Source organism: Marmota marmota, unplaced genomic scaffold, assembly GCF_001458135.2.
Source record: "Marmota marmota marmota unplaced genomic scaffold, marMar, whole genome shotgun sequence".
NCBI classification, from domain to species: Eukaryota; Metazoa; Chordata; class Mammalia; order Rodentia; family Sciuridae; genus Marmota; species Marmota marmota.
Window position 1 is genome coordinate 8,851,788 of NW_025999905.1, and position 21,878 is coordinate 8,873,665.

Sequence of the window (21,878 nt, forward strand, 5' to 3'; positions counted from 1 at the left end):
CCCCCGCCCCCTCAATATCTACTGTGTATTTAATTAGGGTGATTTGGAGACTTTCAGGCCAGGAATTTTGAACTCTTAAATCTCACATATATTTGTATGTGTGTGGTCCCTGATAATGTTGTTTCCCTGAAGTACAAATAAACAATTGAAGAGGACAAATTCTTTGAGGGACAGAACAAGCAAAGTTGAGAGCAATTAAGATGATGGCTTAAGGAATATCTAGGGGCAGGGTGGGGGTGGGGAGATCTCAGTATCGGGCAACACAGGGGCTAACAAGGCTTCCTAAAGTTCTCAGACCTGAGAGGCTAGGGGCTACTATGATTCATGAAGAATGAGAGTTCTGGAACGTATTGAAAGCCACTCATGCCGAGTGCTAACTGGTGGGGTGTATTGCATGTAGGTGTAGGAATTAATCTTTTAAAAGGATAGTTTCTTCTATAGACTTCAATACAGACTATTCTAGGGTTGAATAATCCTACAGTTTTAAAACCTTTTTATGTTGACTCTAGATTCTAAGGCATTGGGCAATGGAGGAAGTTGTTTTCTCCCTATGCCAGAATTGTCCTCATCCCAGTTCTGTGTTGGATTGTTTTTATTTTCTTGTGGTGTTAACCAATTAATTTGAAATCTGATATCCCCCCTCACCAGGATACTGAAATTGGCCTCCAAATTCAATACTTTTTCTGAGTGACATCCTCTCTCGCAGACTTAAGTTCTATCTTCTTGAAATCCTGCCTCAGGGGTCCCACTGCCCCAAGGTCCCACCCTTAACTTTACAATCACCTCTCCTCTATCTCCACACCCAGCTTGTTTCCTTCCTCCTCTCCCTGTAAGTAGACACTTCACCATGATTGCACTTGGGTCCCATTGTCTCCTTTGGACTGACAGGACTCACCAGAGCTTCAAATCCACCTTGATGTCTCTGAGATCTGTTTTCACCCTTGCAGCTTTCTGGTGGAGGCCTTGACTTCTATGTTCCATCAGGGCCTCCGTCTCAGCATTTCTCAGCCAACTCTATCTTCCCTGCCAGCCTAGTCACCTTTCTCATCATCAAGTCATCACATCATGAGCATCACCAGTGATTTCTCTTGCCCTTGCAGAACCTCCATTTGCCTGCTAGTTCCCACCAATGCCCTCTCTATTTACACCATATCGTATTTATTCTCTACTTATTCTCACTTGCCATCACCCTGGTGCAGGCTCATTAGATATGATCTGGATTTTCTAGAGGTGGCCTTGCTTGCTGTCTGCAGCTATCTCTGCACCCCAGGCCATCATATACCTTGTTGTGAAAGGCACTTTCCTGAAGCCTAGCCTGCAACGTCTTCTCTCATGTTCAGAAATCCTGCAATATATCCCTATTGTTCCAGAATTGAGTCAATGCTGAATTACCCAATACTTAATTAAGTCCATGCTTTTAGAGTATCAACAAAACCAGGGCACCAAGAGAGAAGGAGGACAAATGCTTTTGAAATAGCTTCACATTGGATACTGTTTAAAAGCATTGATGTGGTTGTCATGGGAAAAAGCAGAACTTTCTTAGATTTTACTATGTAGCTAATCCAAGTGCATGGGAATGTGTGTGTGTGTGTGTATGTGTGTTTGTATTTCATATATGTGTATAGATCACATAAAACTAAGTTAATTTTAAATTATAGTTTATGACATAACTTTCCTATGTTCATATATGAATACACCACCAGTGAAACTTGCACATCATGTACAATCACAAGAATGGGATCCTAATTAGAATAAGTTATACTCCATGTATGTATAATATGGCAAAATACTGTCATGTATATCTAAAAAGAAACAAAGAAATTATAAGTTTTCTTAAAATATGTAGACTTCAGTGAGAGTTCTCCAAGCCTGTAAAAGTATTATTTGGGCACTGATTAAGCACACATATCCAAGCCTAAATTTCAACATTAGCTCAATCATATAATGCAAGCCCACCTTTCTTAATTTATTTCACTGTTGCTTTCCACTTGCCTTTTCAGCCAGAGGCCACACAGCCCCACACACCTCATAATTTCTTTCTTTTGTGTTCTTACTCTCTTCTTCCACCAACATCCTGTTTCTTTTCTTCTCACCCTTTATGGACCTGCCTGTTGATCCTGCCCTGAAATCTTCTCATAGTGCCCAGACTGACAGGAATTTCTTCTTCTTCTGAATTTGCCAGAGCATGTTTTCCTTTTCTTACAGCCCTTTACATTTGCAACCTTCTTTTGTAGCATTCTATGTTTTTTACCTCCCCTACTAACAGATTTGTTCATAAAGAACAGGCATCTTACCTAATTTATTCCCACATTTACCAGCTAGTCACAGACTAAACTAGTCACAACCTGGATTAAGTGCTCAGTAGTTTGACTGAATAAATGGCTGAGTGAATAGGTTTGGACGTACTATTTAAAATATGTTCATCTTAAAGAATGCTTGTGGTATGCAGTCACTGTAGAAAACAGTATGGAAATTCCTCAAAAAATTATACATAGAATTCCAAATGATCCAGCAATTCCATTACTGTTTATTTACTCAAATAAGTGAAAGACTCACAAAGATCTCTGAACATCCATGTTCACAATAGTATTATTTGCAACAGCCAAATGGTAGATCAAGATCAACCCAAGTGTTCTTTGACACATTAATGGGTAAAGAAAATGTGGTAGATAGATAAAAATGAAAAAAGTTCTAACACATGCTACAACATGAAAGAATCTTGAAGACAATGCTAAGTGAAATAAACCAGTTGCACCCGGACAATTCCACTTATGGGAGTCCCTAGTCAAACTCAGAGACAGAAGATAGAACAGTAGGCACCAGGGGCTGGAGGGAGGAGTGAAGGGAGAGTAGGTAGCCTCTGAGTGCCGAGCCTGCTATAGAAGATGAAAAGTTGTGATATGGAAGGCAGTGATGGTCGCTCAGCAAGGCAAATGTGCAGCATGGGAATACACTTGATGCCACAGAACCACAAACTTTAAAATGGTAAATCCCTTGGTGGGTGCATTTTACCATTGTTTTTAAAATTAGGAAAAGGGTGCTCGTTGCGTGCCTTGAGATGAAAGCATGCAACCGAGTAGCTGTGTGTGGGTGGAGACTAGAACTGATTCTCCACAGTTTGGCTGAAACCTGAACTTCTTGGTACAATTTCAGGTTTCTTGGAACTTTAACATTCATACTTTGTACTAGATCCACACAAAATTGTTGGCTGGAAAGAAGCATGCCAGGATTCAAAGTTGAGTGAATAATTAATTATACCAGTGATTTACATATACTGCTGGTATTTTCCATTTCCCCTTTTGTCTCCTTGTTTTCTGAATCTGATTTAAATCCTTTTAAATACTTATTATACAGCTAAATTTGTCAAAATATGTATTATTTTCTGATGATCAAATTAATATGTGCTTATCACAATAGTCAAACATTTAAAAATGAATTACCTAGAGGCATGATGGCATGTGTCTATAGTCCTGGCTACCTGGGAAACTGAGGTCGGAGGACTGCATTTCAAAAAAACAAAAAAAGAGAGAGAAAAGAAAATGAAATTTCCTCATATTTTCAAGTGATGATTTTTGCTAACAATTTGGAATGTGTGCATTTTGTGTGTACATAAGTGTTATTTTGAACAAAAATATTGCTGTACTTACACAAATTATAATGACAATTACTTCTTAAAAATGTTTTGGATATCTTTCTGTGTCTTGATATCTATCTTGTGTTAGGGTTCTCCAGAGAAACAGAACCAATAAGATAAACAAATACGTAGAATGATTTAGGACAAGGGATTAGATAACTAGATTGTGAAGTCAGAAGTTCTGCAGTCTGTCCTGAAGCACAAGACGTGAAATAAAAAAAAAATCAATAAATGGGATGGTGTATCAGACTAAAAAACTTCACAGCAAAAGAAATAATCAAGAGCATGAAGAGAGGGCCTACAGAATGGGAGAAAATCTTTGCCACCACACTTCAGATAAGGCATTAATTTCCAGAATATACAAAGAACTCAAAACCTTAACTCCAAAAATAAACACAAAAAACAAATAATCCAATCAATAAATGGGCTAAGAAACTAAACACTTCTCAAAAGAAGAAATATGAACAGTCAAAAATACATGAAAAAAATGTTAAACATCTCTAGCAATTAAAGAAATACAAATTACAACTACTCTAAAATTTCACCTCACATCAGTCAGAATGGCAACTATCAAAAATACAGAAACAATAAATGTTGGCAAAGAAGTGGGGAAAAGAGTACACTCACCCATTGTTAGTGAGACTGCAAATTGGTGTAACCATTATGAAAAGCAGTATGGAGATTCCTCTAAAATCTAGGAATGGAACCACAATTTGACTTAGTTATACCACTTTTCAGCATATATCCAAAGGAGTTAAAATCAGCATACTACAGTGATGCAGCTACATCAATGTTTATTTCCTCTCAATTCACAATAGCTAAACTATGGAGCCAACCTAGGTACCCTTCAACAGATGAATGGATAAAGAAAATGTGGTATACATGTACACAATGAAATATTACTCAGCCAAATGGTTGAATCTGGAGACTCTCATGCTAAGTGAAATAAACCAATCCCCAAAACCAAAAGTTGAATGTTCTCTCTGATATGTGGATGCTAACACACAATAAGGGAGGGGGAAAGAATAGATATTCGGTACATTAGACAAGAGGAAGAAGGGAAGGGAGAGGGAGGGATAGGTATAGGAAAGACAGTAGAATTAATCTGACATAACTTTCATATGTACATATACGAATGATACCACAGTGAATCTCCACATCTTGTACATCCAACAAAACTGGGATCCTAATTTGAATAAGATATACTCCATGTTCATATAAATATGTCAAACTTGACTCTACTATCATGTATAACTAAAAAGAACAAATTAAAACAAAAAGTCTGATAGTCTTATGTACACAAGCTGGAGGCCTAGAAAAGCCAGTGGTGTGATTCCAGTCTAAGACCAAAGGCTTGAAACCAGGAAGTTCTGATGTCTACCCACAGAATAAAATGGATGCCCTTGGTTGGGCATCCAGAAGAGAAATTGAGTTCATCCTTTCTCTGATTTTCTCTGTTTTGGTTCTCAAAGGTTTGGATGATGCCCTTACCCCACCCCCTGTGCCATGTTATTGAGAGTGAACTACTTTACTCAGCCTACCCATGCAAATGTCAATCCCTTCTATGTCAATATCTTCTGGAAATATACACTCAAACATGTCCAGAAATGATGTTTTGCTAAGCATCTGGGCATCCCTTAGTTCAGTCAAGTTGACACATAAAATTAGCCATCACACCGTTTCTATAGTTTTTAAACTTCTGCATGCACAGTACTCCTTTGTGAGGTCACACTTTAATCTGTATTCCAATTATTGAGACTATTTCACAAACACAGACAAGGTAGACAGAGATGAACAATAATATTCACATTTTGGTGTATATATGCTGAGTATTTCTGAGTAACAGATATGGGCTGACTGATGAAATTAAAACTACATTTATAAATTTAACAGTTAACTGCAAATTTTAAACTCTACTTTTACAAGCCTTTGTCACACAAACACTTTGGAAAATTGTGATTAGCAATTCACAGTAGAGACTGGGAATTTAGGTGTTTAAAATCCCCAGATGAGAATAAGCCTGATCCAGTGAGTTTTTCCAAGTTTCAGGTTATGTCACAGGATAACAAAATACCCTGATAGGAATACTTAGGCCTGAACCTGTACATTCCACAAGCTCCTAGATTCAGCTTGTTTAACAAGGAATCAAAGTAAGATTGAAAATATACTTATGCAGCTGCCTTCCATCTCCAGTAGACCCACCTTCCTTACTTCTTTAAATATTTATTCACCCCACTAAATTTAACTGTTTTTCTAAAGTTCTCTACTAAAGAGCAAAACCATTCTCAGAGTTTTATAAATCACTTGCTGACATTACAACCCTACCACCCACAACAAATCCTAGCTGAAATTTGGTGATTTTTTGATTGTTTTGATTCTGATATGTTTGATTCTGATATGTTCATTGTTTGTTATGTTCCAGAACCACAAAAATAATTCCTTTACCTTTCCTTGTGTCTTGTTAACTTTACTCTTCCATGGAAAATTGTAGATGGGCTCTAATTTTTCCATATCATTTTAGGTAATGTGGCCTACAAATGTTCTTTCCTAATTTAGCAAAATGTTCCTTTTATAATTTCTAAATATAATTTTATAATTTCTTTTATAATTTAGCAAATGTTCTTCTTCTTCCTAAAAAGAAGAAGCAAAGCCCTTTTATAACTGTTGCTGGATTTGTATTTTCAAAACAAAACCTAGGGAATAAAAATTGCTTCTTCACCAAAAACTCCCACAGTATGAGTGTGTTAGTGACTCATGAAAAATGAAGACGCTGTTGCTTACCAACCAAGGGGAAATATATTTATTCATTTGTTCAAAGAATCATGACATCTGTTCACTCGTTTATTCATTTGTTTGACACTTGCTGTGAACTTCCTGGGTGCCAAGTATAATGAGATAGACAATAAAGAAGAATCTTCAATAGTGTTATACATTATATCCTGCACCCTCTGCCTCCAACCCAATACTATGTCTTCCATAAGTATGGGAAACCTATCTAATACAAATACTTTATGTTTAAAGGAGCATTTTAGAATAATTATTTAAAGGCCAAATTATCCTGCCTCAGACAGAATCAAAAAGTTGTTTGGGGTATATATGTATACATGCACATTTTTTTTCTGATTAAAAATTATTTGCACATCTGTGCCCAGAACTTAAAATAATGAAACTCAACCACAAAAATGAGTAAATAATATATAATTGCAGTGTTGGAGTTTATCAGTTTAGAGTGGTTACTGGATGCTCACCTTCCTTTTGATCTTCTTGTAGACTTATTGTTATTGACTGCAAATGTCTCGGTACTTTTGCCCACTGGAATGTGGCTTGACAGATTAATTATATGTTATTAGGTAGTTGAAGATCAACTAAAGGTGTGTGGCCACAAGAGAGATGTTGATGTCTTTGAGCTGTTCCTTTCTCAAAAGTAAGTGTACTTGATATTAAAAATAAAATAAAATAAAAAACATGAGTATTATGTTATAATCTTTCATAGGTTCAGTTCCCCTACCTCATGGACTGGGTAGGCAACCACATCCTAATTATTTTACCCCTGGTTGGGGCTCACCAATTCCATTGGAGAAGCAAGATACTAAGAGAGATCAAAACAAAGAATATTGAGCCAGGCCCAGTTTGAATTCCAGCTCTATCCTTCCAGCTGGGTAATCTTAGGATATTATGTAAACTCCCTGTTACGCTTGTCAGATTTAGCAAATAAAAAATATAGACTATTTAATTAAATTTGAATTTTAGAGAAATAATGATACAATTTTTAAAATATATTTCATACAGTATTTGAAACTTTTTTTTGTTTCTCTGAAATTCAAATGTAATTGGATAACCTATATTTATCTAGCAACCTTATTTTCTGTGAGTACTAATACTCCCTTAGTGGTGGGGTTGTTGTGAAGATTAGGTGAATTAGTAGAAGTTAGAAGAAGATCTGGTATCCAGGTCCTCAATTATCATTAGTCCAGTTAATATTGTTATTATCATCATCATCATTAGAAATAATAGCCCATTACACTCCTATATTATAATAAAACTTATTAAATAGTATAACTCTTAACAACCTTAATAATTTTGCTACTAAATAAGAAAATCCCTTCCTTATATCAACAACCCACTTTGATTCCACATAAATTCTCTCCAAGGCGGTAGATGACAAAGTAGGTTTTTCTGTAGGGCAGTCACAGTACCTCAGAACCTAGGTATGAGAAGAGGAAGTTATGGATAGGATTGTAGTGTGACACTATCATTTTTAGGCCAATAAGTGAAATCCTGTACAGTCATAGCTTTTATATAATAGAATGACCCTTCGCTGGTTTGAATATGACCCCCAAAGTTCAGATGTTGGAAACGTAATCCTTGATGAATCACCATTAAGAAGTAAGACCATTAAGAATTGATTAGGTCACAAAGGCTCTGCTTTCATGCATAGATTAATGTCATTATCACCACACTGGATTAGTTATCTCGGGAGTAAGTTCCTAAAGAAAAAATGTACTTGGTCTTCTCCCATTCCCCCCACACCATGTGAGCCATTCCACCATGTTATGATTCAACAAGAGTCTTTTAAAATATAGGGACATTAACCTTGAACTTCCCAGTGTCCAGAATTGTAATAAATAAATTTCTGTTCTTTGTAAATTATCTATTATCAGGTATTCTGTTATAACAGCACAAACTAAACTTTAGATACATACTATTTTACTCTTCATTCCTCCTTCTTCCCCCAGTAGTGAGGATTGAACCCAGAGGTACTCTATCATTGGACTATACCCCTTTGCCCTTTTTTATTTTATTTTGTGATAGGATCTTCCTAAGTTGCCCAGATTGGCCTTCTATCTCAGCCTGCCGAATCCTTGGGATTTTAGGCATACACTACTGCACCCAGCTCCCCTTAGTGATCTTTAATGCCTGCAAATTCTGTTTTAAAAATAGGCTTTACATACTTTTACTAATATGTAAACAAGAGTAAAACTCACTTTTTTTGGTAAAAAAAACAACAACAACCTGGTTTATCATTTATCAGTGAATTAGATAATTATATCTCTGGTGATTTGAGGAAATACTTCATTAGTGAACATATTTCTTTTGTTCTAATTAAATATTTATTTTTAATTTACTAATATAAAAGAAAATTATCTTTATAGTGGCTCTGAATCTCTTGGTAATAAGGGAATAAAGAGATGACCAATTTGAAATCTTTAAAACACATCTAGTGTGGAACAGAAGAGATATAGTAGAGATTTATGACACACGTAAGGTCATTTTTTAAAAAATATTTTAGTTGTTGATGGATCTTTATTTTATTTGATTATTTATATGTGGTGCTAGGAATTGAACCCAGTGCCTCATACATATGAGGCAAGTGCTCCACAGCTGAGCTACAACTTCAGCCCCTCAAGATCATGTTTTGAGCCTTTCTATAAATCAGTTAGTTTTACAATAATGATAAATAATTCATGTAGTCAAATGATTGCATGTCTAAACTTTCATGATTTTGACAACTGTTCATTATTGATCACTAGGATAAGTAGATAAAAAGAATAGCTTTAAAACACTAGAAAAATAAGAACTATTGATCCTCTGAATGTGGTTTTCTTGTGTGAAGGACAGCACTTTTTATATCTCCAGAACACTAAATTACCATTGTGGGGGACAAAAAATATTTCACAATTCAGAAGCCAATAAACTAGATTTACTGCATTATTTGCCCTTGGAAAATGGAAAGCATCTTATCAAAATCTCCTTGAATAATCACAAAAAAAAAAACATGCATGGTGACATGTGTTGATATGTTATTGTCAGCATGAGTCATGGCGATTTTTAGCAGGAAAACTACCTCTTCTTGTCTTCTGTTGCCATCTCCTTAAAATGTTAACAGATCATTATTGATTTAGGACAGGTTATATGCAGAATGAACCTTTCCAACTTGAAAGAGTTAAAGTACTCTTAAAAAGTGAATCACTTTATTATGTCCTATAATAGCTGGAAATTCAACGTTGATATTTCTACTAGAAGAAAATTAATAGCAAGCTGGGCAGGTGGCAGACACCTGTAACCCCAGAGACACGGGAGGCTGAGGCAGTAGGATTGTGAGTTCTAGTTTGGCAACTTAGTAAGACCCTTTCTTAAACTAAAATAATAAAAAGGGCTCAGGATATATATCAGTGGTAAAGTATTCCTGAGTTTAATACCCAGTACCACAAAAAATTAATAATAATAACTTGACACAGTTTATATATTAAAGTACTAATGTGTTAAAATGAATTTTATAGTTAATTTCCGAAGAGAGGCTTGAGATCCTTTGAAGCCACCTTGTAATGCTTGTTTTGTTATTTGTCATGGAAAGAGGTGAAGTTAACACACTATCATCATTGCCCAATGCAATAGTTAAGGTGCATTGAAGACCAAGTGCTCCTTCCCAGAAATTATTTATAGGTCTACATAAAGAGAATGTCTTAAGTGTGCAAATTTCCCATTGAAAGTGGCTTTGGAGGAAGCTGGAATATTCTGCTGGGCCAAGGTAATGTTCAAAGACCATGGTACTTGTCAAAAAGACACAGGAGTTTGCTTGAAAATCTTCAGCCTGGTGATTACAGAATTTTGTTTTTAAACTGACAAAGAATTTTTTTAAAAAGCTCTTAAAATCCAGAGAGGATGGGGAAGAGAATGAATGATAGAAAGAAGAGGTAAGTCTGGGGATGTAGCTCAATGGTAGAACAATTGTCTCACATGCACAAGGTCCTGAGTCTAATCCCTAGAGCTGTATAACAGGTGGGGGGGCAGAAGCATCTATCAGAAGAATTCCAGCTACTACATGTAAAAACAATAAAAACACTAGAAAAACCTTTTTTTTTTATAATTAAAAAAAAAAACTATTGATTCTGATAAGGATCATCAATTGAATCTAAAACCATTAAGTAAAGAATTGTTTGAGGAACAAGATATACACGTGGGATTATAGTTTGGTCCCATGTATTACTTTTCAATTTTAAAATAGAGAGAACTAGCAGATCACACCTTAACCAAGTGACTGAACTTAGCTTTACCAAGAGTGGGACAAACTGACATCATTTGTCTCCTGAAGTGATGTAGTAATTTAATTATCTCTGAAGTAACTGAGAAGTCATCTATCTTGAGCTTCATCATTAGGGGATGATGAGATAAATCAAGGATGTGGTGTGTTCTATCAGACAACTGTGATGGACTTTTCAAAAGGTCAAAAAAGGGCAGAAGATGACTAATCTAATTTTAAAAGAACTAACAGGTTAAGGCACCTGAATGCAAGATATGAATATTGATGAGATTTTGGATTTAAACAAACCTTATAAAAGATATGTAGGTTCATGGGAGAAATCTGAATATGAATGATAGATTAGATGAGATTATTGAATTATATTCAATCTTTTTAGGCATAATAATAATAATATCGAGATTTTGCTGAAGACTGTCCTGTTTTGAGGATATGTGTACTAAACTATTTAGAATGAGAATATAGAAAACTATAATAATATTTTATTTTCAAATGATTCACCAAGAAAATTATCCACATTAATATGGGTGTATGTTAGATAAATAGAATATGAAAAAATATGGTACTATATTAAAAATTATGAAGGTCCTACAAGTGTTCATTGAACCATTCCTTCAACTTTTCTTAGGTTTGAAATCTTGATACAAAAAGTTGGTAAGAAAAATTTATTTCAAAGGGGAGGGGAGGGGGATAGTAGAGGATAGGAAAGGCAGCAGAATACAACATACACTAGTATGGCAGTAGGTAAAAAAGTGGATGTGTAACCGATGTGAATCTGCAATATGTATATAAGGTAAAAATGGGAGTTCATAATCCACTTGAATCAAATGTATGAAATATGATATGTCAAGAGCTTTGTAATGTTTTGAACAACTAATAAAAAAAATAAAATAAAATAAAATTAATTAATTAATTTTAAAAAAAGAAAAATTTATTTCATTTAAAATATTGTTTGTATGATTTTTAAAATATATACAGTTTCAAAAAAAAAGTTGGGAAAATTTTAGTCCTGCAGTGTCCTAAGGTTAAAAATATGTAAGAATAGGGTTGTGATATAGTTCATTGGTAAAGTGCTTGCCTAGCATGTGAGAGACCCTGGGTTCAATCCGTAAGACTAAAAAGAAAAAAAAAAAAAGAAAAGAAAAGGATATACCATGAATTAATATATAATGATTAACATTAGTAACCTTAGTATTTTTAAAGTTTTTTCATAAGTGCCTGTCTCTCATATGCTCTGTAAGTTTTGATAAAACAATATGAGCTACATAAGTGTTTGATGAACACAAAGGTCTTCTGTGTATACATTGAGACCTATAATTTCTGCTCTGAGAAATAAAATGAACTGAAAACTACCGGCCACAGCAGTCAAATGGCCAATGCTCCTCAGAGGTGTTGCCCACTTTTTCTGTTAGCTCCCCGTGCTCACCCATCACCTGCCATTTTTTTAAATAAACTGCATCATCGACCATGATCAGGACCACTTGGATAGCTGGAGTCCCACATAGTGCAAAAGGGAAAGGTAACATATTGAACCTACTGTAAATAAACAATAAAGCACTCTGCTCAGCTTCTGTCCTTTGGTATCCTGCAATTTCATCTCCTAAGCCCATTCTGCCGTCTGCCAAGATCAGGACCAATCCCAAAGTGAGAACCCTGCAGACAAGACTGAAACAGGAGCCAATTATGTTTCCACATTTACTTGAAAGTCCTGATATCTTCTTCACTTTCTTTTTCCTCTCTGCCCTCTCCCCAATAAAATCTGTTTTGAACTGAGGTTGCTGTAAATTCAGTCATAATGAGATGCAAATTTCTGCTAATGTTGTAAAGTGCTCTCCTTTAAGTATATATTAGCTTTAACTAGCTGACAAATCTTATCCAAAGGAATGAACTTATAATGATGGAATTTCAGAAATTACCGGGCAAGTGTACCTACAATTTTGAAAGGGCCTAAAAAGAGATAGGCCTTTTTGGTTACTCCCAAACCATGCCAACTCTTATGACCAGGTTTACCAATGAGCAAATTCATTGTTGCTAATATTCACATTTTTTTTTTCTTTCCAGGGAACTAACAGATGTCATTGATCTATCTAGGTTTAAAAACTTAAAATACTTATGGCTTCATCATAATAAGGTAGTATTATATTTTATCTTTAAATTATCTTAATTTCATGTTTTAATAGAGCTAATATTTAAAAGTTATAATATTTCATACCTAAAATTTAAACTCAGATAAAGACTATATATCATATATAGCTGCTACATATGTATCTGGGATCTATATATCCATTATATATATACATGATATATTAAATAAAGGCAATCTGTAAGATTCTATCAGAATGCAGTTTGATGTCTATCTCTCATATCCTGTTGAAATTGTTCAGTGGAGCATGTTTCTTTCCTGGATCCTGGAGAAAAAAAAAAAAAAAAAACTTTGATAATCTCATGTTTCCTCTCCTGAATAATACACAATCTTACAGTCTATTTGGTCATAGGCATAAGTTCAGTTCATAAATGGGAATACATTAATCAACTGTCTTTCATTCACAAATCTCTTTCTCTCTCTCTCTCTCTCTCTCTCTCTACACACACACACACACACACACACACACACACACACACACACACACTCTGCCCTAGCTAGGACTGACAGCAGATGGCCATCTGCCTCCCTTTTAAATAGGAAGGTGTGGTTGGCAATTTTCCTTCCCCATCATTTCTACCCTAGCCTTTCCCAGGTTTGATACGGAGTGCGTGGTGTGGAGGTAGATGAAGGGGAAGGCAGAAGTAAGGTTCTTTCCTTTGTACCCTTTAATACCAGCAGATGCTCAAGCTGACTCCTCTTTCTGGATTATTCGGTGGCCTACCTATTAAGCCTCTAATGCCTCTAGGCCTCGAACTATAATGCCCCCTGACCTGACTTTACCTTTATCCCAATGCTACTGGCAGCTGAGGGTTGCTAATAGAAAAGTATCCCCTTAGGCAGAATACCTTGTTAGGTGTTCCAGGTTAGCATTCCTACAGTAGTCCTGCGTCTATCTCCAAAGACTTATACACCATTGGACCTGCAGTCAGAGAACAAGAGGGTCAGTGCACCCAGTTGCTACCTAAACCAATTTAGCTTCCTTGAGAAGAATCAGGCACCAGCCCACTATACATTCACTCACCTACAGGGAGAGGCCTAAAAGTCACAGAGTATGGTGCTTAAGTTCTCTCTTTTGGAGGCTAGAGTTTAGGAAGAAGTTTCCTCCTACCCTCTCTCCCTCATCATTTTGGTTTTGGTTTCCAAACCAAAGAGCAAGATTGAACTATCATTCAAAACTAGAAAATCCTTACAGTTAACTTGTCGTGAGGTTTTGAACTTTTAAAAATATGGCTTTCCAACAGTAATTTGTTCATTGTGTGTTGATAACTCAATCTTAGCATTTTGAATTTAGACTTCACAACACCAGCTGATAAAAATAATTGTTTCCATTAATAATCTGCCTTCATGCCCAAGTCCAGATCCACAGCACTGAGTCTTTAAACATCCATGTTTATAAAAATGTTTCAATACTTCATTGCATTTTCTAATGTTTTTTTAAACAAACTGAGCAAAAAAAAAAATGGAAAATGAAAGTGTTCTAGTATTAACTATAAGCCTAAGTCTCATAAGCTTGAAGTAATTTTTAGGAGAACAAACACAAATACCTTCAAGGCCCAGGCAGCTTAATGAAATGGAAAGTGCACACATCACCTAAGGGCATAGAATTTCAAAACTTTTCTAAACACTCTGCCAAAAATTATCCTGGGTCATAGCATATGACCTCTGATTAGAAAAAGATGGGAATCATCAGGCACGGCAAAAATGACTCATCTTTGTTTTTAGAGTGCGCTCCTTGTAGTGTTTAGTGGTTTTCAAATTTTGAAAGAAATAACATGTACAAATGTTGGCATTATGTCTTAGAAGGAGAGGTATAATGAGGGGTTTAGTAATATTTTTTCACTTTCTGGGAGTGGATATTGTCTGACCTCCAGCCACTCATTGGATTTTCACACAGTTGACCTACAGATGCATCATGCACACAGGAAAGATTGTGTGCTCTATCAACTATTTTATTCTTCTGTTTTTGAAGAGGATGGGGTAGGGAAGGGGGATACAAGAAGAGGCTGAATTTTCTTCTTGTGCCTGATTGTATATATACAACAAATTTACTATATTTCTAAAACCATCATCACTTATGTTGTTCTTTAAGACACAGATTCTGTGTAGTCCATATAACCCTGAAAAGATATCACTGCTAAAGCAGATTGTGAGTGAGATAAGTAAATAGGCTAATGCAAATTTTTTTACTGATTGATAATTAACTGAGTGCTAAATTGCCTCAGCATTCATACTCCCAAACTCTTAACAGGCATATTAGATATTATGGTGCTAAATCAAAGTTCACATGTAAAATACTGTTTTCTTTAAAACCTAGATTGTACTAGGTTTACCACCGAGAATATACCATACCACTGTAAAATGATGTGGAAAATTGTTTTGAACAAAATTAACATTGATATATGAAGATAAATATTTAGAATTACAATATTTTGTGAGGAACAATCTGATTTTGTGAACAACATCATTCTTACATTAGTGAACATTTTAGACTCTATTTAGAAAAAATAAGGCACAGTCAAATGAAGTGGAGACATCTTTATTTGTTTATTCACTTATTCAATCCACAATATTTACTGAGATCTATGAAGACATTAGTGGTTGTCCACTCAATATCCATTCTTTCCTCTTTCTTATCCAACAAAATCTGGGTTTGGGTTTTGGAACATACTCTTCCTCCATTTCATTCCAGTAGGTGGCCCCGTTCAGATCCAGGGGCTGTATAAACCAACCAGAAAAATCCCATCCTCCTTTTTAGGGGCTGAGCTAGTCAATGAAAGTCTTGTAACCCAATTATAATGGGGACTTAAAGGCACATCTGCTGGGACGCTTCTGGGAGAGGTTTCTTTATTCCTAAAAAGAGAGTACAAGAAGAGAAATCCCCGTTCTCTCTGCTTGTTTTCTTGCCTGGATGTGAAGGCAGGAACTACCATACCAACTTAATGAATCCAACATATAGAAAAAGCCCAGAAAATCATGGAGATGGCAAGAGGGAGGCTCTCACAACACCTGAACTTCCTAATAGGTGAGATAATAAGTAAGTGCTCTTGTCTTCTGTGCTGGTTTGAATTGATCTTAGAAGCCACCTGGAGTCCAAGCATCCTAATTGATACTGCTTATTCTATGCTCCCATTAGACTCCTGACAGAATAAATGTGATGGTCCCCGATGTAGTGCCAGAATTAGTAGGGGCATACAGGAGTGACTGTGTTCCTGGTGAGGATATCGTATTTGCAAGCTGCCTACAGTGAGAGAATGCAATAGTCGCTGGAGGCAATGAAGTAGTTTGGTTATTTGGGAGCCTAGTATCCTAGCATGGTAGAAAGATGCTTACTTCTTCCAAACATTTATCTAGTGGATGTCAAAACTGGACCTTCTGGTCTGAACCTGGAATAGATGATGAGGTAGACCCAGGTTTGTTTCTAAGTACCTCCACTGTCCCAGCCGACTAGTTCTCCTCTGGCAACTCCGGGTTCTTTGCTGGTTTCATTTCCTCCTCATACTTCACAGCTTTTTATTAGTACTGTGTATGTTCCCTTTTGGGGCCGGGTTTCTCTCATATCCCCTGCCTGATATATTTAGGGAGATAACTGCTCTGAGGTGCATATTAACTGAGGCTTTCTAAAGACTCCCTTTCTTGTCTCATTCTCTATTCAAGTCTGACTAAAGAAATTAGAGATCCACAGTCTCATCCTATCTGATCTCTCATGAAAAGTTGGGTATTATTCAGACAGGTGAACTAAGTGATTCACATTTTATACATTTAGTATAGCACATACATATGATCTCTTCCTATTTTGGCTCATTACTTCAAAATTTTTCTTTTAGAGATTTCTGATATTGAGTTCTGTATTTGTAATATTGGTGCCACTTGTTAGTATCCTTCTAATTCTGAAAGTACAGCACTACTTTAGTATATTTTATTTTGTCTCAGGTTAGGATTAGCATTTGATGAATACAGTATAACACCTTACCAAGCAACTATCCAAAGTGGAATCTAGGTTTCTGTTGTGCAACAAAAACCTAACAGCTTTTAACAAGTTTCACATATTCACTTTAAATTTTAAAATCTTCCTTTTCATCATCTAAAGAATAACTGAAACATTTATAATAACATTGCTTTTACTAACTGACCAGAGAATGGTCAGGCTAGAACAAGATTGTTAGCTGGGTGTGAGGGTATACACCTATAGTCCTAGGTACTTGGCAGGGTGAGACAGGAGGATTACCTGAGCCCAGAAGTTCGAGGCCAGCATGGACAACCTAGCAAGATTTTTGTCTCCAAAACACAAATGGTTGAATAAATAAACAATCAAAAAGAATAAGATTGCTTTAGGAAAGATCCTATCCTTGTTCTTCTGTTCTGTTCTGTTAAGATGTATTATGATCGCATTCTATCTCCCTAACATTCACATATTGAGAATTTAGAAAATAGCACAAAATTTTATATTTTAGGAAGAAATATTTATATATAAATTAGCAAATCATAATTTGAAAATAGAAATAATTACTTTAATCTGTTTTAAGTATTTGATAAGGAATTCTTTCAATGGTAATATAGTATAGTCCTTCCTTATCAATGAGAGATACAATCCAAGACCCCCCTGCCTCAGAGATGCCTGAAACTATAGATAGTACCAAACCCTGTATATATAGCTATAATAAAACAACTATAACAATGTGCAGTAATAATAATTACAGCACATTGTTATAGTGAATGTGATCTCTCTCTCGCTCTTAAATATTTTATTGTATTTCACATTTTCATATAAAGGGAATACTTTATGGCTTCTCTTGAACATATCCAAATGGCTTGCATCACTTCTCTTACCCTTTGGGGCCATTATGAAGTAAAATAAAGGTTACTTGAACATAAGTTCTAGGATACTGTGATAATGTATCTGATAACCAAAAGGTCGACTGACTTTTTTGGGGGGTGGGGGGGCGGGTACCTATGACCTAGGTTTGTTGGACAAAGGATGATTCACATCCCTGGCAGGATGAAGCAGGACAGTGTAAGATTTCAACAAGCTTCACAGAATGGCATGCAACTTAAAACTTATGAATTGTTTATTTCTGGAATTTTACATTTAATATTTTCAGGCTGTGGTTGACAGTGGGTACCTGAAACTAAGAGAAGTGAAACCTTGCATGGCTCAGGAAGGCTACTGTACTTTTTAACTGGGAGTTTGACAACATGCTTTGTATGGTAGAATTTTTTTTTTTTGGCTCCCTCAATCAGATTTATCTGTGCATTAAGCTTATATGTACATATTTATTTATTCATTTGTTTAAAACTTACCTCTTTTAAAAAAGTGATTAAAAGCACACAAACCTTATGGTGGAGTATAAGTTATTAAAGAACAAAATGAACTATATGCATTTCATATAATTTGTGCTCTTACACATTTCTGTTACCTCAGGGAAACATTTATTATATTGCTATGTCAGTTTGTTGAAAGAATTATGTTCTCAAAATATATTTAAAACCTCCTAAAAAAAAGTAAACTCAACATATAATCCCAAAATAAGCCTACCATAGATAGTTTTGAAACTTGTGGATATGTCTGATATATATCTAGTTATGATTTAACCATGAAATACAATCTATTTTTGGAAAGAACGTATACAAAATTTTCAGTAACTTGGAAATGAAAGGGAAATACCTGAGAATGAAAGTCTGTACTACATAAAAATAGTTATTTCTGAATGTTTTAAACTGCAGATTGTATTTTTTAAAGTACTATACATATTTTAAAATAAAAAATGTACTGTTTTAATTTAAAGGATAGGCACTCCATAAAAGTGATTTCAGGAATTCTGAAAACGTATTTTTTTTCCTTCTTCTTCCCCCTATATAATTTGGTGTAATTATTAAAAAATTTCCCCAACTCATATTTAAATTTTATATAAATTTAGCAAATATTGAGATATTAATAGTCAAGTATATAGTAATACACCCTTAATTAACACAAAAATGTATCATATTGCAGAATTTTACTATGTTGTTTAATCCCTGGTTGTCATTAACATAGACCAGACACATTGTGTCTTTCCACAATGTCAGAATTTGTTGAATAACAATAAATCTATAAGTTATATTACTTTGATCAGCTTTAATTCACCAAAATACTTATGCTTCACTTGGTATAATGACCAAGGCCATAAGTTATTTTATTCCAAAGTGATCTTAATTACTAATGTGTTTAACACTCACACATCATGCTTCACACAAAGATAGAGGTTACAAAAAGGCTAAGAAAGTATTAAGGTGGCTATAGGATCAAGAGGCAGTGCCAAGAGCACAGGCAGGGGAAGATGAAAAACCAGTCACCACAGATGGTCAGATAAGGACTTAAAGGAATCAGCTTGCACAGAGTTGAGGCCAGGGTGTGGACAGCAGACAGTTTGAAGTGTCACTTAGAGTGGGTCATGGGCTGTCACTGGTAGGAGAAAGCTCACCAAGCAGAAGTCCAGGGATAGAGTCAGAAGTTCAAAGGGAGATATAACTCAGTGGTACAGCACCCCTAGGTTAAATCTCCAATACCAGAAAAAATAAAGCAAAGAAAAAGAAAGAATTATTATTATTATTATTATTATTTCGGTGCTGTGGCAGTTTTTCTGAGCAAGTTTATAATAAGTGACCAGATGACAGGGTCAGTGGCACCTGTGTTCAGTCTTGGGGTATTCTTCCTTTTATAGGTGTTAGGTGAGGGGTTCCCTCTGATGAGATTGAGAAGCTCCTATGTCTGGTGTTTCTGATATGATCTGATATGCCCAAGTGTCCATGTGCTCCTGATTGAATTCGATGTTTTTATTCACATGAATAAATTATCAATTGTGCTCTACAGTTGTACTGGATAAATGGTAGTTATTTATTTGTACAAACAAGGTATGGAGTCATTCTACCTTGATACTTTTATTCAAAATGGAATAACTCATGGCAAACTATTTGTTTTATAAAACAAGAGTAACTCAGAGCAGGACACAACCTGCTCTCCACACTAATCTGTGGTCTTTCCTTCTAGAATTTTTCAACCTTGATGCTCCTGACATTTTGAACTGTGTAATTCCAGGTGGTGGGAGCTGTCTTGTGCATTTTAGAATGTTCAGTACTATCCCTGGCCTCTACCTATTGTAGGTATTCCCCAACCCCACAATGTCAACCAAAAATATTCCCACACATAGTCAAAAACTCCCTGGGGAAAAAAAAATCACACACACACAAACACACACACACAAACACACACACACACACACCTGCCAAAAATCACTCAGTGTAACCAAAAAATGTGATTACGTAAATCTAAGTGAAAACATGCCATGCCTCTGCTGAAAACCCTGCATGGCTCCTTCTTACTTTTTCAGTAATCTACAAGGAACTACACAAGTGTGACACTGGATATCTCTCTATCACCTATTATCTGTGCCTGACTGACTCTATCCAGCCACCCTGGGCACCCTCCTATCTCTGGGCCCAGGCCCTGGTTTGTCCCCTAGTGCTTCTCCTACAGATAACCACAGGCCCTACTCCTCCTTCAATGAGTCCCTCCAAATAGCTCTTCCTCCAGGAGGCTGAACTGACCAACCTCACTAAAATGCCGCATTACCTCCCAAGCTGATCTCCAGGCTTCATTTCTTCCCACAGCACTTAGCAACTGATAATATGCATTTTACTTATTGTATGTGTTGTTTATTGAATCTCACCCTACTACAACAAAGGTAGGAATTGTTTTTTTTCTTTTTTATTCACTGCTATGCCTCCAGGACTTAGCAGAGACTTGCACATAAATGCCCCACAGTGTTTGTTGAATGGAAGAATGAGTAAATAAAAACCCTGATATTGTCTCATGAATACAATAATCTCATTTTGTCAGTGAATCACAAATGGCATGTAATTGGACATCAATTATAAATGTGAGGAGACTAATGTGGTAATATTTTGCCTAGTACTTTTGTTCATTTGAAAATGTTAGATTCTGTTTATTTGAATCATAGCTAGGAAATTTTCTTTGCATGAACACTAGTTCAGGTAATAGAAGGTCACTGGACAGAGCATGCTTCTGCTACTTTAAGCAGAACAATTATTAATTGAAAAGATATTGGGTAGATATTACAGAAGTTTAAGAATCAAGTTCTGAAAATACTCAGAATCAAAGGGAGCTGTGGTCAAAACCATGTCATAGAACCAGTTTCTACAAACAGTATTGACTTGCCAATCCAAAGAAAAGCCCCAGCTTGCACTTTTGGTGTTGCCAGCACCAGCCACTGGACACACCCACTGTCACCACTGCCATCATTTCCAATGCTATGGAAGACAAATATTGTCTCCATTCCTGCCACCACCAAAATTAACCCCAACTGTCTCAACCTCTTTGCTTTACCATTTCTTGATTTGAAGTTCAGTGTGGATGCATTGGATTGACTTAGCTTAGGCGCTGTGTATGCTTTACCTGCTGGACTGTGAAAACAAATACCTTGTCCAGTGGGGAGCGGGTTCTGATTCCTACCAACACTCATTGGGTGGTGAATATCCTGAATTATGGAGAGGAGATTTAGATGCTAGGCATCCAAAAAATTGTGACAAGTATCTCCCAAATTTTGTTAAGTAATGTTTAGGATGTTGAAATGAAAGAAATAGCACCAACATTTGCTATGCTCCAGTCAGAGAACCTGGATGAGAGTAGTTATTAGGTAAATAGATGATAAGTTCAGGTACAGCTCAGATTCTGTCACTAACCAACTAACAGTATTTAGCAAATCACATCCTCTCTCTTAGAGCTGTTTCCACTTGTGTAATATAGCATATTTATTCTTCATGACTACTTCAAAGGTTGTCATGAGATGGCCTATATGAAGTACTAATCAAAGAAACTCACACACAGTAGTCACAAGATAAATATTAAGATCCTGGGCTGGGGCTGTAGCTCAGTGGTAGAGCACCTGCCTCGCATGTCTGGGGCACTGGATTTAATCCTCAACACCACATAAAAAATAAAGATATTGTGTCCATCCACAATGAGAGAGAGAGAGAGATACTATTTCCCTGCTCTTAAATATATA

At 35.9% G+C, this 21,878-nt stretch overlaps 1 protein-coding gene across 1 annotated transcript in view; it reads left to right on the forward strand.

Moving 5' to 3' along the window:
* The window catches only part of Lrrc72 (leucine rich repeat containing 72), a 46,162-nt gene that overhangs the window by 1,289 nt on the left and 22,995 nt on the right, over positions 1-21,878 (forward strand). Inside the window, exons 2-3 of the mRNA XM_015498145.1 lie at positions 6,985-7,058; positions 12,735-12,804. Coding sequence (XP_015353631.1) covers positions 6,985-7,058; positions 12,735-12,804 — 144 coding nt within the window. The remainder of the gene's footprint in view (positions 1-6,984; positions 7,059-12,734; positions 12,805-21,878) is intronic.